The sequence below is a fragment of the Scyliorhinus canicula genome, chromosome 22, assembly GCF_902713615.1.
Source record: "Scyliorhinus canicula chromosome 22, sScyCan1.1, whole genome shotgun sequence".
Taxonomy (NCBI): domain Eukaryota; kingdom Metazoa; phylum Chordata; class Chondrichthyes; order Carcharhiniformes; family Scyliorhinidae; genus Scyliorhinus; species Scyliorhinus canicula.
This window is the reverse complement of record NC_052167.1, coordinates 3,757,140-3,774,526: the sequence shown is the minus strand read 5'-3', so window position 1 is coordinate 3,774,526 and position 17,387 is coordinate 3,757,140. Positions and strand designations below refer to the sequence as shown.

Sequence of the window (17,387 nt, the reverse complement as noted above, 5' to 3'; positions counted from 1 at the left end):
GTGTCCGATAACTTAGAAGCAACAATTTGGGGAGCCTGAAATCGCCCACATTCAGTGTGTTCTCCCCATGGGGCAATGGATAAAACCTCAGAAATTCCTTTGTGGGGTGGCACATTGGCGCAGTGGTTAGCACTGCCGCCTCACGGCGCTGAGGACCCGGGTTCGATCCCAGTCCCAGGTCACTGTCCGTGTGGAGTTTGCACATTCTCCCCGTGTCTGCGTGGGTCTCACCCCCACAACCCAAAGATGTGCAAGGTAGATGGATTGGCCACGCTAAATTGCCCCTTAATTGGAAAAAAATTATTGGGTACTCTAAATTTATTTTTAAAAAAAAGAAATTTCCTTGAGTTCTGGCACTTTTCTTTGGTGCTACTAGCAAACTGGAAGACTACAGATGTTTCACAACATGGGTGCCACCCTCCCGTTCCCCATTCTTTCGTCTGTCATTTATCTATTTTCTGTTCAAATGTGATGTTTCTAATCTTTCTCGCTGATTTAAACGGTGCCACTTGTAATCATGGATTAACCTACCGAATACTCGTCTCTGACGGATTGCAAAGTCCATGGTATGAGCTCAAAAATGGTGCATCCCTCCTCCTTGGGGCGTTACATAGCATCATTCTTTTAAAATCTCCTTGCTGAAGATTTTGGTGACTAAGGGGTCTGCGACATGAGGGAACTGGAATTTCCCACAAATAGATAAAAGATATCTCCATGGCAAAGGGAGCCTGGATGAGTTAATGAGGTGTTTTTGGGACAGTTTGTCAGAGCAGCCCGTTCTAGCACCACACAGAGGAGAGGCTTTCCCCGATCTAGGAGAGGTGAGGAAAAGCCTTTCCACCCAAAGGGTCATGGAGGTCTGGAACTCTCAGCTTGAAAGAGGCAGAAACACTCAACTAGTTTAAGAGGTGTCTGTATTTCCACCTCAAATTTCCCCAACCTGGATCAAATGGTGGAAAGTAGGATTAGGCTGGCTGGCTGGTTTTCGGCAGCCAGTGTGAATACGATGGGCTGAGTGGCCTCTTTCTCTGCCGTAAACAGTCTATGATTCTGTTGAATGGGAGGTCAGAAGATTGTACAGAATAAAAAGAACAGCAAAGAATGGCTAAACCATTAATAAGGAGGGAGAAATTAGAGTGTGAGAGAAAGTGAGCTAGAAACATAAAACCAGATTGTTAGAGTTTCTCCAGGGATTCAAAAAGGATAAGCGTAAGTAAAGTGAGTTTTGGCCCGCAAGTCATAGTGTGGGTCGCAATTCGCGGGTGGGTCCCGGGGATGTCGAGTGGGTCGTGGAGCGATCGGCCACGACGTTCCCGCATTGGCCCGATCGTGGGAGAAATGCCCAAACAGCCACGACCAGCATTTAAATTGAGAATGGCGGCCACTCCCACCTTTAAAACGAGAAGAAAATGAGACTGTGCAGTCTTCCGATCATAGGCGACAGCAGTGAGCAGGTCAGCGCGCCCCGCACGTACACTTGACATCGAACACCCTCTATACACGCACTTTTGACGCCGAATCTCAGAGGAGAGCTTCTTCCATTTTCTAGCTGCTGGCAAGCGGGGAAAGAGGACTATGAAAATTAATCATTTTCTTGCAAATAAGGGACGGCCAGAGACACAAATAGGCAATGTACCTACTGGCCAGGATCTGGCATCTGAATGTGATGGAGGGAGCTGCACAGGGGAATCCACAGCTGGACAGCAGTGCTAATGGTAGCTCTGTTCAGAGCTCCAGGACCTCTGCTTAACAGCCTACAAAGAACAAACTTAACTCGGGAATAAAACAGTACAAAGATGATTTCTAGAGGTATGGTTTTGTCAATTGCACCAGTGCAAATGAGGAAGCAAACACCCATGTGTGTTATAGGCAGGGAAGTACTGGCAAATGAGAGGGAAGTTTCAGATTTTGAAAGCAAAGTGGTGGGTGAAAAGTTTCTTTTGAGGTTGAGGTTATTAGCTTACAGTTGACTCCAAATGAAAAGACTAAGCTGCTGTACCTGTGACAGCACATTAAAAACACGCCAACAGCCCACGAGGCTGTCAGCATTCTTGAGTGGCATCTCCCAGGAGTATCCAGTGCTGAGTAAAACAAGTGTTTGGTTGCCCTTCACGATGGCCTACGTGTGCAAGGTTGGATTTTCAGTTCTCACAAATATGAAGATGGCACAAAGGAACTGGCTGAAATCTGTACCTGATATGTGCATTGCCCTCTCCTCCTGTGAATGGAGGAGTCACATTTTCTATTTTCCAATCTGATGAGGCCTTTCCAGAATTTGGGAATTTTGGAAAATTAAAACCAATGCATCCACTATCTCAGCAACCACTTCTTTTAAGCTCCGAGGATGAAGTCCATCAGGACCTGGGGACTTGTCAGCTTTTCATTTCCAATAATTTTCTCAGTATCCTTTCGCTGGTGATTGCAATTGTTTGAAGTTCCTCCCTCCCTTTCACTTCTTGATTCACAAATATTTCTGGTGGGGTGGGGGGTGGTCAGCAGGCCCAGAGGAGCCTGCTGGCGAGAGCCAGTGGAGGATATTGCCAAAGGAGTCTGCAAAAAGGTACAGATTGGTTAAGTGAATGGCCAGGGATTTGGCAGACGGAATACTGTGTGGGAAAATGTGAACTTGTCCACTTTGGCAGGAAGAATAGAAAGGCAGCACATCGAAATGGAGAGAGAGATTGGCAGACCTCTGAGGTACAGAGGGATCTGGGTGTCCTGGTACATGAATCACAAAATATTAGTCTGCAAATAGGCAAATTAGGGGAGTTAAATACAAACACAGGGACGTTTTGCTCTAGTTGTATAGGGCATTGGTGAGATCACATCTGGGGGACTTTTGATCTCCTTATTTAAGAAAGGATATATAAACACTAGAAGCAGTACAGAGAAGATTCGCTCGCCTGATGCCTGGGATGGAGGAAAGGTTTGTCAGGCTGGGCCTGTACCCACTGGCATTTAGAAGGTGGAGAGGTGATCTTACTGAATCATATAAGATCCTGAGGGGACTTGACAGGGTGGATGCTAAACGATGCCTCCCCTTGTGGGAGAGACTAGAACAAGGGGACACAAATGTGGGGTCTCCCATTTAAGACGGAGATGGGAAGAAATGTTTTCTCTGGGGGCCAGGCATCTTCGGAACACTCTTCCTCAGAGAGCGGTGGAGACAGGGTCAGTGAATCCTTTTTAAGGCAGAGGTCGAAAGATTCCTGATCGACAAGGGTGTCGAAGGTTATCGGGAGTAAGCGGAATGTAGAATCCAGGCCGCAATCCAATCAGCCATGATCTTATTGAATAGTGGAGCTCCTGCCCTGTTCGCATAAAGTTAACTTGGAAATTCTCAACCTGGCTCCCAGTGATAATCATTCTGCTATGGCCTATAATTCGGGAGAATCGGGAGTCTGAAACAGAGGTCACAACAATTGAGGACATTTCAGATTCAGACAACAGTACACTGCTGAGAGTTGTTGAGTTACAATCTGTCAATGTTAGATGTCACCAGGAAGTACTTTTGCCACCAAAAGTGGAGACATTGATTCCAGGGATGAAAGGGCTGACGTATGAGGAGAGATTAAACAGGTTGGGTTTATACCTGCTGGAGTTTAGAAGGATGAGAGGGGATCTGATCGAGGTGTATAAAATACTAAAAGGGATTGATAAAGTAAACGCAGACCAAATGTTCCCCCTTGTGCGGTAATCTGCAACGAGAGGTCACAGATAGAGGTTGAGCGGCAGTAGATTTAGAACTGAGATGAGGAGGAACTACTTCTCATAGAAGGTGGTGAATTTGTGGAACTTGCTGCCCCATAGTGCGGTGAAATGTGAATCATTAAATGGGTTCAAGAAGGAGATATATTTCTGATTTTTTTTAAAAGGTTAAAGTGATATGAGGAACAGGTAGGCAGGTGGATTTGACACCAGAAAGAGATCAGCCATGATCTGATTGAATGGCGGAGCAGGCTCGAGGGGCTGTTACTGCTCCTAATTCTTATGTTGTATTTTCTTTTTGAGCATTGCTCATGTGGAGGGAAGCAAAGTAGCAGAACCCATGTTCGCTGACACCAGGCTCAGGGTATTATTACTGTAGAATTCTCATCTGTCTTAAGATCAGTGTCGTTTCCTCTGAAGCTTTAAAAAGAAAACGTGCAACTGTGGTCGGTCAATGTCTAAGACGTGGAAGTGTCATCCAGTTTAGTGTTGCAAGACGGCCTTAGCTTATGCAAACCACACTCCTCACCCAAAACATAAGTGAATATTATTTTCAACACTGTTGACATTTGAGTGGCCTAGCTGTAGCAGAGAGTGAGCCAGACCGGGAAGCTTTGTCAGTCTGCTGATGTGGTCTGCATTGTTATGAGCAAAGGTACAGTCAACTTCCAATATCCCTCGGCTGATGGGAATATATGGCCAGGGTTTCCTGATTGGAAACAATATCAATGTCCCCCTCTTACCCTGCTTACATTCACTGCCCAGGCAAATCCCTCCGAATGGTGACTCTCGGCTCCTGAATTCCTCCACAATTGGATAGAATTGCTCTGCACTACCACCCGCAAATCCCCTTCAAACACTCTTTCCTCAATCTCCCTGTGCTCTTCAGCATCACTGGCTGAAACGTTATGAGGACTCCCAGCCTTTTCCTTTTGAAACAAGCCAATGGGAAATAGGGGAGCGGGGCTCCATTGACTCTGCTTAAATTTTCTCCTTTGCCTTTTCACAGGTGGACATGTGGACCGACGCGCCTGCTCCACCGTCCAGTTCAATCATGGCTAATCTTGAGTTTCAACTCCACTCTCCCACTGGCTCCCCGTATCCCTCGATTCCCCGAGAGACCAAAATTCTGACTAGCTCAGCCCTAAATGTGTGAATTCATGCAGGTCGATAATTGGCCTGTTCAGTCACACGTGGCAGAAATTCACGCTCGGAGTCGGGCCCCATCGTCAGCCAGTGAGGAAATGTGTTCAATGATGCAACTGTCCCATCGCTTTCTGGGGTCGGGAATTCCAAAGATTCACAACCCTTTGAAATAAATTCTCCTCGTTTCAGTCCTAGATCATCCCCCCCCCCCTTATCCTGAGACGGTGATCCCGTGCTTTAGATTCCCGACCAGCGGGGACAATCTCTGTGTCCAGCCTATCGAGCCCCTTCAGAGTCGCCTCTCATTCTTCTAAACCCCAGAGAATCTAAACCCGATTTACTCAGCCTCTCATCACGGGAGAACCTTCTCGTTTCAGCGGAGGTGGGTGGGGGGATCTTTGCTCAGAACCTCCTTGTTACAGGACAGCTTTAAGCATGTGAGCGGCTAACTGTCCAATCCACGTTCCATGTCCCCAAGGCATTTGGCTACATGTGCAGGACACGTCACCGGACAGTTATTCGTACATGAACCAGAATTAGGGGCTTCCATTGGATTGGTTCTGTTGGTTTGAAAGGCAATAAAAGAATTGCATTCTCTGGTAGAAATCCAAACGCAAAGCACCCACTTGTTCTGTGAGAAAATTAATATTTTCCTTAATCTGAATGTGATTGATGGTTGCTGTGTTTTCTTGTGTTGTAGGTTTTAGTGTTGGTCAGATAACAGCCACAGATGCAGATATTGGTGTCAACCAGCAACTGAGGTACCGGATAGAGGGAGGCGCCCAGGACAAGTTTATCATTGATCCTCGCAGTGGAGTTATTAAAGTGGCCAATGGTGTAACAGTAGACCGAGAGGAAAGGGGCTCCTACACACTCATTGTCGTAGCGATAGACCGCGGTACCCCTTCGTTGTCGGCGAGCGCCACGGTGAATATTGTAATCGATGACATCAATGATTGCCGCCCCGAGTTCATTAACCCCGTCCAGACTGTAAGCATCAGTGAGTCAGTGACAATTGGTACGATCATAGCAAACATTACAGCCACAGATCGGGATCTGCGACCCCAACTGGAGTATTATATCATTGAGCTTGTCGCTAAGGATGACACCGATGAAGAGGTGCAGGAACAGCAAAGGGCTTTTGACATCAATTTCCAAACAGGTAAGCGTGGCAAGGAACAACCATGGAAAATGCTGGAAATACTCCGCTGGTCTGGTGGCGCTGAAGAAAAGTCTTTGCCCTTGAACGCCAGCTCTGGTGCCCCAGTTCAAAGATCTGCAGGTTAGGTAGGGTTCTGGGGGTTAAGGTGGGGGCGTGGAAGCCTGGGTAGGGTGCAGTCTTGATGGGCTGAATGGCTTCCTTCCGCACAGTAGGGATTCTATGGAACACCCCAGTCCTTCCTGCCGATGGGGTATGTTGGGGGAGTGGGAGGGGAAACCTCTGCATTCCCACACTTTGTCCTTGTTGTGGGCGGACACCGAACCTCCCCCTTGCCTCGTAGTTTTGCGTGCCTGCTACCGACCGTTAATTACCCTCCCGCTTTCTCGTCCAATCAAAGTCTGATTTTGCTCTGCATTTGTTGCTGATAGGCTCTAAATGCAAGGAGTCATCCTCCTCTGATTGGATGCCCATCTGGCCATGTTGCTACGCACCCCAGGGTACAACAGGGAGGGGGCAGCAGAGGGGCAGCTGTTGATTTGAGCCCTGTGCCTCGGCACAGTGTGTTTCATTGTAAATTGGCCCATGCACCCCTCCCAGGAAGGAAAGAATAAGGACCGTCACTGTGCAGCTTTCAGGGATTCAAGACTTCACTCGATACACGGAGAACATTTATTCCACTAACACTTTTTTTTTGTCTAGGTGCCGTGTTTATAAGAACCCCTTTGAATAGGGAGCTGGTAGCGACTTACGAACTTACCATATCCGTTCACGACAATGCCAGTGATGTAATCAGTCAGTCTGTCAGCATTCCCAATGGTAAGATTTTCCAACTTGATGTATACATAGTCAGTCCGGAACAGCGCAGTTCATGTCAGAAGACTTCATGTCGGAAGTCCTTTATTTCTGTTCAGATAGGCTGGTTTTTGATCTCTTGGGGAATCGAGGGATAGGAGTGGGTAGGAAAGTAGATTTGAAGTCGAAGATCAATTATAATGATGTTAATTGACTCACCTGAGGAAGGAGCTGCTCTCCGAAAGCTAGTGATTCCAAACAAACCTGTTGGACTTTAGCTGTGAGACTTCTTACTGCGCCAACCCCCAATGGTGGCGTCCCCACATCAATAATGTTAATGGCAGAGCATTATGGGCAACACGGTGGCACAGTGCTTAACACTGTTGCTTCACAGCGCCAGGGTCCCGGGATCGATTCCCGGCTTGGGTCACTGTCTGTGCGGAGACTGCACGTTCTCCCCGTGTCTGTGTGGGTTTCCTCCGGGTGCTCCGGTTTCCTCCCACAAGTGCTGAAAGACTTGCTTGTTAGGTGAATTGGACATTCTGAATTCTCCCTCTGTGTACCCGAACAGGCGCCGGAATGTGGCGACTAGGGGATTTTCACAGTAACTTCACTGCAGTGTTAATGTAAGCCTACTTGTGACAATAAAGATTATTATTATTATATTCCTGCTCGTCATCGAAGAGGGAGCTAAGCATTCCTGTTATCTTGTTCTTTATAAGTAGTTTTATTGAGGTGTGTTATCACGGGGAGAGGATTAGAATTACCTGCTGCTATAGCTGTTAGACGAGCGACAATATTGACAGCAAATCCTTTTCAAAGTCTGTGAGCCAGAATGAGGGGAAATGTTCCTGGAGCAAAACAGGAGCGACTGAGGCAAGGTCCAATAAGACTGATCACCTCGGAACATGTGGTGCTAGTCTGTCTGTATGCCAACAGCTGTTTCGTTATTTAATTCCATTCCAATTTAACCTGGTTATGCTGGTATCTTTGATACTGAAACATGCGAACAAGGTTCCCTCCAGTTTCTTGAATAGCACAGAACCAAATCTAGTACATTCAAGATGTGAGAGAGGGAATCAAATCCCAGAGAAGTAGATAAAATGGTGGAGGCTATCGGAAAGATATATTGGAGATTTATCGTCACAAGGGGACAAAGGGGCACAAACGCCAACTGGTACAAGGCAAAATTAGAGTTGACGTCAGGAAGTTAATCACGGTTTTAAAAAAATTCTTTCATTGTATGTGGGCGTCGCTAGTGAGACCAGCATTTGTTGCCCATCCCTAATTGCCCTTGAACTGAGTGGTTTGGTCAGGCCATTTTAATGGGCAGTTAAGAGTTAACAACATGTCTAGGATCACATGTAGGCCAGACCAGGTAAGAAGGGCAGATTTCCTTCCCTAACCAGATGGGTTTTTGCACCAGTTGACGATAATCCATTAAGTCCGGCACCATTACTGAGACCAGCTTTACAATTCCAGATTTATTCATTGAATTTAAATACCACCAGTTGCCATGGTGGGGTTTGAACCTGTGTTGCCAGTGAATTATCCTGGGTCTCTGGATTACTAGTCCAGCGGTGTTGCCATTATGCCATCATAGTGCAATCGATCATTAAAATGCATGTTCAGGAAGGATTGAAAAGAGGATAACCCTGTGATTATTTAAGAACTATATGTTAGTTCTGTACAGTTGCAAAACAAATTTACAACTGACGTCAAGAAGGTTGTTACATTAAACTTAACTATGAGGGGAGGGTGGTGGTACGGTCAGAACAGGAGAACATCAGACATGAGCAGGAGTAGGCCATTGGCATCCTATCCAATCATGGATCCAATCAAGATCATGGCTGCTCCATCTCAACTCCACTCATATTAAATCCATCTATTTATTTGGCCTATTTCAGCAAAGCTAACGGTAAATGTCCTGGATGTGAATGACAATCCTCCCCGGTTCAGACCGTTTGGGGTGAATATTTTCATGGAGAGGATTCTGGAAGGAGCAACAGCTGGTACAACACTGCTCTCGGTATCGGCTGTGGATCCTGATAAAGGCCCCAATGGACTGATCAACTATGAACTCCTGAATCTTCCTCTTGGGGAATACATCAGACTGGAGGATCCTGCAGCAGGTGAACATTGGGGGGAGAATTTTGAAAATAAATCAATCTTGGGTCCAGAGTACATCACAACACACTTCCCATCATTGAACATCATCTGCACAGTTTTTCCAACTCACTTCATCTATCAATGTTCCCATGTAATTTCTAGCTCTCATCAACACTATTCACTGCCACCTGATTTGCTCCCTTTGAAATTTGGTACTCTTGCATCTGTTCTGATAAGTGCAAAATGAAAAGCTTCGACAGCATGTCCCTTTTTCAGAAGTACTGAACTTTGCGTCCTCAATAATTCGGATACATGAAGTGCATCGGTATTTTCAGTGACTGTGTCAAAGTTTACGGTGATTCAGATCAGAAATAGCCTGCAAACTTCTGGTTAAAGTCCCAGATGGGGGTTGATACATTGCAGAGCGGATGTGATGTGAGCAATTATCTTTAATACTCTCCACACACTTTCTTCTCTCCCCCCCCCCCCCCCCCCCCCCCCCCCCCAAAAAAAAACCCTTTTTTTCCCACTTCTCCCGGCAGGGAAAATAGTTGCAAGCAGGACGGTGGATTACGAAGAGGTCCAGTGGCTGAATTTCACAGTGCGGGCGGTGGATCATGGATCTCCACCTCGATCTGTAGAGGTTCCGGTCTATTTACAGATTGTGGACGTCAATGACAACAATCCTGTTTTTGTGGAGACTTCCTATCAGGTAACTGTGTAATTGCTGTAAGCAGCATGTAACTCATGTTTAATTGCCATGTGTCAGGGAGAGGCAGTGGCGTGGTGGTATTCCCATTTGACTGGTAATCCGAAGACCTGGAGAATGCTCTGGGAACCGGAGTTCGAATCTCACCGCAGCAGATGGCCAAAGGTGAATAAATTAAAAATTAAAAGTCGAACGATGGCCATTGGCGATTATCTCAAAACCCCATCTGGTGCACTACTGTCCTTTAGGGAAAGAAATCTGCCGTCCTTACCCGGTCTGGCCTACATGTAACTCACAGCAATCCAGTTGCTGCCCAGCCAGTAATGCCCATGAAAGAACAAAAAGAAAAGGAATGGGCGTGATTTAATTTTTTAAAGATCAGTCTGTTCTGGGTGGGATTTGCAGGGTAATTCCCGGCACTAACGGCATTTTGTTGCTATTTTGGCATCCAGCGGGGACCTACCCCCCACCGAGGCTGCACTTGGTGGTATTATTAAATACATCCCTTCCTGGTGCCCCGACTCACCTATAAGGGAGGTCCTCGAGCCCCTCTGAGGCATCTCTGGGCCCAATCCCCGACATGGGCAAAATTGGCATTGCCAACCTGGCACACTGGCTGTGCCCCTGCCAACCTCTCAATGCCACCTGGGCACCCTAGTCCCTGTTTGTGGGGACCTGTGCTCAACGGCGCCCGGCTGGGATCTCCTCGGCGAGACTGGTAGATGCCGGGGGGCCGTTCGATCCAGGGTCGACACGGTTAAGTGGGCATTTAAGCAGATTACGACGTCTGGTTACATCTCATGAGGCGTAACGACCATCGGGAATCCCAGGAGAGGCCTGGGATCTCCTGTGATCTAACAACCGCGTCCGGTCCCAATTCCGGCGGGACGCAGCTGGTAAATTGCACCCAATGGGAGCAGGGGTGGGTCACGTGGCCCCCCCAAATCTGTCCAGTAAGATCATGATGGTACTTCGACCTCCGCTCACAATCCCACCCTATCCGTATCTCAGTCTCGAATATATCCATGACTAAACATCCAGTCTGTCTAGGATAGGGGTGAGAGTGAAACATTCTCCTCATCTCTGTCCCAAGTAGCTTTCCTCTTATTCTGAGACTTGTGACCCATAATTGTAGACCCTTCAACCAGGCCAAACTATCTCAATATCTGCCTGCAAAAACACGTATTGCAATATTCTTCTGGTTAGCATTATACTAGTGTCTTCGAGAGATGTATATAGTAGTGGGATTAGGCTGCAGGCTGAATAAATGGAATACAGGCAAATACCCAAAGCCCAGCTGTCTGAAAATCAGACATTATTCTGTCAGGAGTTCTGGGCACTGCTCCCTGACTAGACTAAACACAGGAACAAGAGATCATTCTCAGACTGCAAGAGGTATGGGGCTAAAACAGCTACAGGAACCTCACATTGTGCGGGCTATACAGATCAGCGAGCACAAGAGGTAAAGGGAGGCCAGACTCCTGATAGATATGAGAAGCAGAAAATGTTATTTTCTCAAATTTGGAGCTTAAAATGTTCTTGCGTCCTGCTGCTGGGTGGATGTAACTTAAGCAATCCTGAGGTTAGACATCCTGAGGCATTCAAAAAGCTCGGGAATTAACCCTTCATCACCCCTTCCCCCCTCCAAATTGCGCACAATACATTTGGGTGGCAGCATTTGTTCACTGATTTGTTGCTCGGAGCTGTCCAAAGTTATAACTCATTCACCCTGTTTAAAAGGGGAAAACCTTCTGATTTGATTTATTTATTGTCAGGTGTGCCGAATACAGTGAAAAGTATTGTTCTGGCAGATCGCTCCCGACATGAAAACATGGAACAGACTATAATCATTAATAATTATAGAACATACTATAATAACGATTATCAAAGATGTAGGAAGTGTCTGTAGGAGAGAGCTCGCAGCGAGTCGCAACGCTCCGGAGCCATCTTGGGGGAAAACAACATTTAAATCCAGCTGCAGCCTGTTGTGTCAGTCATGAAAAGGAGGAGCTGGTCTGATTCCCTTGTCGTTGGCTTCCTTGGCTCGGTACTGGTGTTTGTAGAAATGCTAGATCAGCTCTCCGATCTCTTCACTGCTACCCGAGTCAGGCTGGCCTGCTGCCACATCGCACAGGCCTCGCTCCACTCCCCGATCATAGAATCCCTACAATGCAGAAGGAGGCCATTCAGCCCATCGAATCTGCACTGACCCTCTGAAAGACCACCCTACCTCAGCCCATTCCACTACTTCCCTATCCCAGTATCCCCTCCCATCCTTGGACACCAAGGGGAAAGTTTAGCACGGCCAATCCACCTAACGTGTACATCTTTAGACTGTGGGAGGAAACCGGAGCACCCGGAGGAAACCCGTGCAGACTCCACACAGACAGTCACCCGAGATCAGAATCGAACCCGGGTCCCTGGTGCTCTGAGGCAGCAGTGCTAACCACTGTGCTACCGTGCAGATCCGCACAGTTTACACCAGCCTCTTCCTGTAATGTACCGCTGGGTGTGTGGCCCATGGCCTCGTCGCTGCCGCTGAACTGGTCCCAACCTTCCCAGCAGCCCTCACCATCCAGAAAGCCAGCCGCTCCCCGGGGGGCGGTCCGTGGCGGAGTTGTGGTGGTGGTGGGAATTCTATGAACAAAGAGCTTCCTGCTCGTTCCACCAAAATCCGGGAAAATCCAAAATCCGACATGCTCTCTATCCCAAGGATGATGCACTGTGAGCTGCCAACTTCAGCATTGGCCATCGGCAACATAAAACTACCTGCTATCCACAATGCACTCCTGAGGGGGCAGAGCTTGAGTTTGTGCAGAGGTGGAAGATCAGTATCAGTGAATTGGCAGCCATCTCTCCCAATGTTGATTTCCACTGAGGTCAGAGTGGATCAGTCACTCTGTGGTTGCTCAATGTACACTCTTGGTACGCCCTATACCGCATGCAAGATCAGTCATTACTGTCACCCACGTCGCAAAGTGATGTTGACCTTTGCAGGTCGTCTTAGTTTCTGACTATTCCCTCGCAAACAGGTGCTGCTGTCACGTGGGAAAGGACAGTAGAAAGAGGGAAAATCGACCGTAGATATCTGAGGAAATAAGGGAGAGTATCAAATTGAAGGAAAAAGCATACAAAGTGGCAAAGATTAGTGGGAGACTAGAGGACTGGGAAATCTTTAGGGGGCAACAGAAAGCTACTAAAAAAGCTATAAAGAAGAGTAAGATAGATTATGAGAGTAAACTTGCTCAGAATATAAAAACAGACAGTAAAAGTTTCTACAAATATATAAAACAAAAAAGAGTGGCTAAGGTCCTTTATTGGTCCTTTAGAGGATGAGAAGGGAGTTTTAATAATGGGAGATGAGGAAATGGCTGAGGAACTGAACAGGTTTTTTGGGTCGGTCTTCACAGTGGAAGACACAAATAACATGCCAGCGACTGATAGAAATGAGGCTATGACAGGTGAGGACCTTGAGAGGATTGTAAGGAGGTAGTGATGGGCAAGCTAATGGGGCTAAAGGTAGACAAGTCTCCTGGCCCTGATGGAATGCATCCCAGAGTGCTAAAAGAGATGGCTAGGGAAATTGCAAATGCTCGAGTGAAAATTTACCAAAATTCACTAGACTCTGGGATGGTCCCGGTGGATTGGAAATTAGCAAACGTGACACCACTGTTCAAAAAAGGAGGTAGGCAGAGAGCGGGTAATTATAGGCCAGTGAGCTTAACTTCAGTAGTAGGGAAGATGCTGGAATCAATCATCAAGGAAGAAATAGCGAGGCATCTGGATAGAAATTGTCCCATTGGGCAGACGCAGCATGGATTCATAAAGGGCAAGTCGTGCCTAACTAATTTAGTGGAATTTTTTGAGGACATTACCAGTGCAGTAGATAACGGGGAGCCAACAGATGTGGTATATCTGGATTTCCAGAAAGCCTTTTACAAGGTGCCACACAAAAGGTTGCTGCATAAGATAAAGATGCATGGCATTAAGGGTAAAGTAGTAGCATGGATAGAGGATTGGTTAATTAATAGAAAGCAAAGAGTTGGGATAAATGGGTGTTTCTCTGGTTGGCAATCAGTAGCTAGTGGTGTCCCTCAGGGATCCGTGTTGGGCCCACAATTGTTCACAATTTACATAGATGATTTGGAGTTGGGGACCAAGGGCAATGTGTCCAAGTTTGCAGATGACACTAAGATAAGTGGTAAAGCGAAAAGTGCAGAGGATACTGGAAGTCTGCAGAGGGATTTGGATAGGTTAAGTGAATGGGCTAGGATCTGGCAGATGGAATACAATGTTGACAAATGTGAGGTTATCCATTTTGGTAGGAATAACAGCAAACGGGATTATTATTTAAATGATAAAATATTAAAGCATGCTGCTGTGCAGAGAGACCTGGGTGTGCTAGTGCCTGAGTCACAGAAAGTTGGTTTACAGGTGCAGCAGGTGATTAAGAAGGCAAATGGAATTTTGTCCTTCATTGCTAGAGGGATGGAGTTTAAGACTACGGAGGTTATGCTGCAATTGTATAAGGTGTTAGTGAGGCCACACCTGGAGTATTGTGTTCAGTTTTGGTCTCCTTACTTGAGAAAGGACATACTCGCACGGGAGGGTGTGCAGAGGAGATTCACTCGGTTAATCCCAGAGCTGAAGGGGTTGGATTACGAGGAGAGGTTGAGTAGACTGGGACTGTACTCGTTGGAATTTAGAAGGATGCGGGGGGATCTTATAGAAACATATAAAATTATGAAGGGAATAGATAGGATAGGTGCGGGCAGGTTGTTTCCACTGGCGGGTGAAAGCAGAACTAGGGGGCATAGCCTCAAAATAAGGGGAAGTAGATTTAGGACTGAGTTTAGGAGGAACTTCTTCACCCAAAAGGTTGTGAATCTATGGAATTCCTTGCCCAGTGAAGCAGTTGAGGCTCCTTCATTAAATGTTTTCAAGGTAAAGATAGATAGTTTTTTGAAGAATAAAGGGATTAAGGGTTATGGTGTTCGGGCCGGAAAGTGGAGCTGAGTCCACAAAAGATCAGCCATGATCTCATTGAATGGTGGAGCAGGCTCGAGGGGCCAGATGGCCTACTCCTGCTCCTAGTCCTTATGTTCTTATGACGCTAATTAATTTATCTTTCTCTAATCGGATGGCGATGCAGAAGACAGTGCCCGAAGATACGTCCCTGGGCACCGTGATTCTCCAAGTTAGTGCCAAGGACGCAGATAATGACAGGTTCTCGCAGATTGAATACAGCCTTGTGGACGGAGAGGGCAGGTTCGGAATCAACCCCACGACGGTAAGATCTATTTTATCAAGCAGTTTCAAATATCCTTTTGAGAAAAAAATATTCATCCTGGGGAAATGGGCTCCACTGGTCTTTACTGCCCGAAACGAATTGCCCTTCAGAAGGTGATAACGAGCTGCCTTCTCGCACCAATACGATCCGTATGATGAAAGTACGTCCACAGTGCTGTTCCAGGATTTAGAGTTAGGTAGAATATGCAGCACGGAAACAGGCCATTCAGCCCAACCAATCCATGCCAGTATTTGTGCTCCATTCCAGTTGTCAGCTCGGAACAGAATAAGGAACCCACGGAAAATGCCAGGTTGTAATAACGCACCAACTGGTTGAGTAATGTCATTCAGAAAATAGAAATTGCCACCCGTACCTAGTCTGGCCTACACACACCATTTACCACCCACTGTACAAGGTTGACTCATTATTCCCCTTTAAGCGGTCCACTCTGCTGGTACCACTCTCTATAAACTGGAAGACCACCACCATCTTCTCAGAGCATCTAGGGATGAGCAGTAAATGTGGATTTGCCCATGCCAGACGTACATCCCAAATGTACATTTCCAAAAGGTTGCTCATGATTCCTTTAACTAAGCTTTATTTTTTTTCTAACTTTAACCTGAAACTGTATGTCTGTTGTATCTGTACCGAGATTATGGAATTACACAGCACTGAAAGAGGCCATTCAGCCCATCATTCCGTGTCAACTGTTGGAAAGAGCTACCCAATTTGTTCCATTCCGCTGCTCTTGCGCCCCCCCCCCCCCCCCCCCCACACCCCACCCAAAAACAAACGCTGCTAAATTTCTCCCCATTCAAGTATTTGTGCAATTAACCTTTGAAAGTTATTGTTGAATCGACTCCCGTTACACCTCCAGGCAACACATTCCAGACACCAAGCAAAAACCTTTCAAATCATCTTGCCTCTGGTTCTTTTACCACTCACCTTAAACTGAGTCCCTCCTGCCAGCGGGAGACATTTCTCTATGTCCACCCGATCAATGTCCTTCATAATTTTGAACACTTTGATCAAATCACTTCTTAACCGTCTCCCCCCGGAAGAAGAACAGACCCAGTTTCTCCACAAAAACCCGGGGTGTTTAAACCCCGCATATTTAAAGATCAGCGCAGCTACACTTGTGTTTAAATTCGATGAATAATTTAGAAGATATAATTAATTTAATGAAGTACTTTTCAATTAGCCAATTGCATGTTGCTGAGCTGCCAACGTTGACGATGATGCGTAAAGGCGTTACATTCTATTGTGCTAATGGGACTGGGAGATATGGTTAAAATGTGAAGATTGTTGAATATGCAACGGTAATTATTTGTGCTCCTTTTCTACATAAAGGGGGATATTTACATTCTGGCTGCGCTTGATCGGGAGAGAAAAGATCATTACACACTAACGGCTGTTGCCAAGGACAACCCAGGTGATAATCCAAGTAATCGCAGGGAGAATGCAGTCCAGGTAACTCCTCCACACCTCCTGTCAGGTGATTCCAGTTGTTTTCAGCTCTTGGTGTATCTGCAAGTGGGGGTTTATTACACAAAAAATATTGACCCTCTAACTCGGAATCCTCTACCATCACTACCACTTGGGCACCGCAATGGAGGAAGGATACATTTGGCCTTGGAAGGTTCTGAACGCAGAACTCTTTCCGCACACATACACCTCCCCCCACCCTGCCCCATCCCCAAAACCGTTGAGGTTGAGTTACAATTGGAAAATTCAAAACTGAAATTTAAAAATCTTCATTCGGCGAGTCTATCGTGGGTCAAAGAACAATTAAGATACAGATCATCCTTGATGTAATTGAATAGCGGAACAGGCTCAACAAGCTGAGCATCCTCCTCCTGTTGCGATATTCATTGCAATAGGAAAGCCTAGCAGGTCAGGTAGCATCTATTAGGAAAGAAACGGAGTTAACGTTTTGAGTCCTTTGGCTTTTCGTGAAGGGAGGAAGAATATGTTAGAGCTGTCAGAGATTGTAACAAAAAGTAACAACTTTAAGAACAATAGCAATGTTCATTGCACATGTTCCCAACACCACCCGGGCCTCGGTCCATGACTTCAACCTACCCCTTTGTTGCAATCGCCTCGAGCCTCTTATCTTTTTTCTCATCCTCCTCTCGCCCCAGCATTCCAACTCTCTGTAAATCCCTCCTGAATCCTCTTCAACGCACCATTTCTCTCAGCGTGCCCATCTCAACATCCCAACTTCTGCAAGCTTCCACTCTCCCTACATAATCTCTAATCTCTCCCTCCATAGATCAATGAGCTTTCTCCCGGAACCTTCCGGTTGATGTTAAAGGCACTGTACAGACTGTGAAAGGGGCACCAGCACGTTACTCAAAGGCATCAAATGTTTTCCAAGATAATTTAGCGTGATATATATTTTAAAATGAGAGTAATGTTCAAACAATTGAAACATTTGGTTTATTGAACACGTTGCCACAGAGGTCCAAGTC

General features: G+C 46.4%; 1 protein-coding gene across 2 annotated transcripts in view; it reads left to right on the top strand.

Moving 5' to 3' along the window:
• Positions 1–17,387, top strand: part of cdh23 (cadherin-related 23) — a 285,383-nt gene that overhangs the window by 228,673 nt on the left and 39,323 nt on the right. For both annotated transcript variants that reach the window (XM_038782950.1, XM_038782951.1), the window contains 6 exons: positions 5,555–6,016; positions 6,716–6,832; positions 8,716–8,940; positions 9,460–9,629; positions 14,779–14,916; positions 16,267–16,386. In XM_038782950.1, coding sequence (XP_038638878.1) covers positions 5,555–6,016; positions 6,716–6,832; positions 8,716–8,940; positions 9,460–9,629; positions 14,779–14,916; positions 16,267–16,386 — 1,232 coding nt within the window. The remainder of the gene's footprint in view (positions 1–5,554; positions 6,017–6,715; positions 6,833–8,715; positions 8,941–9,459; positions 9,630–14,778; positions 14,917–16,266; positions 16,387–17,387) is intronic.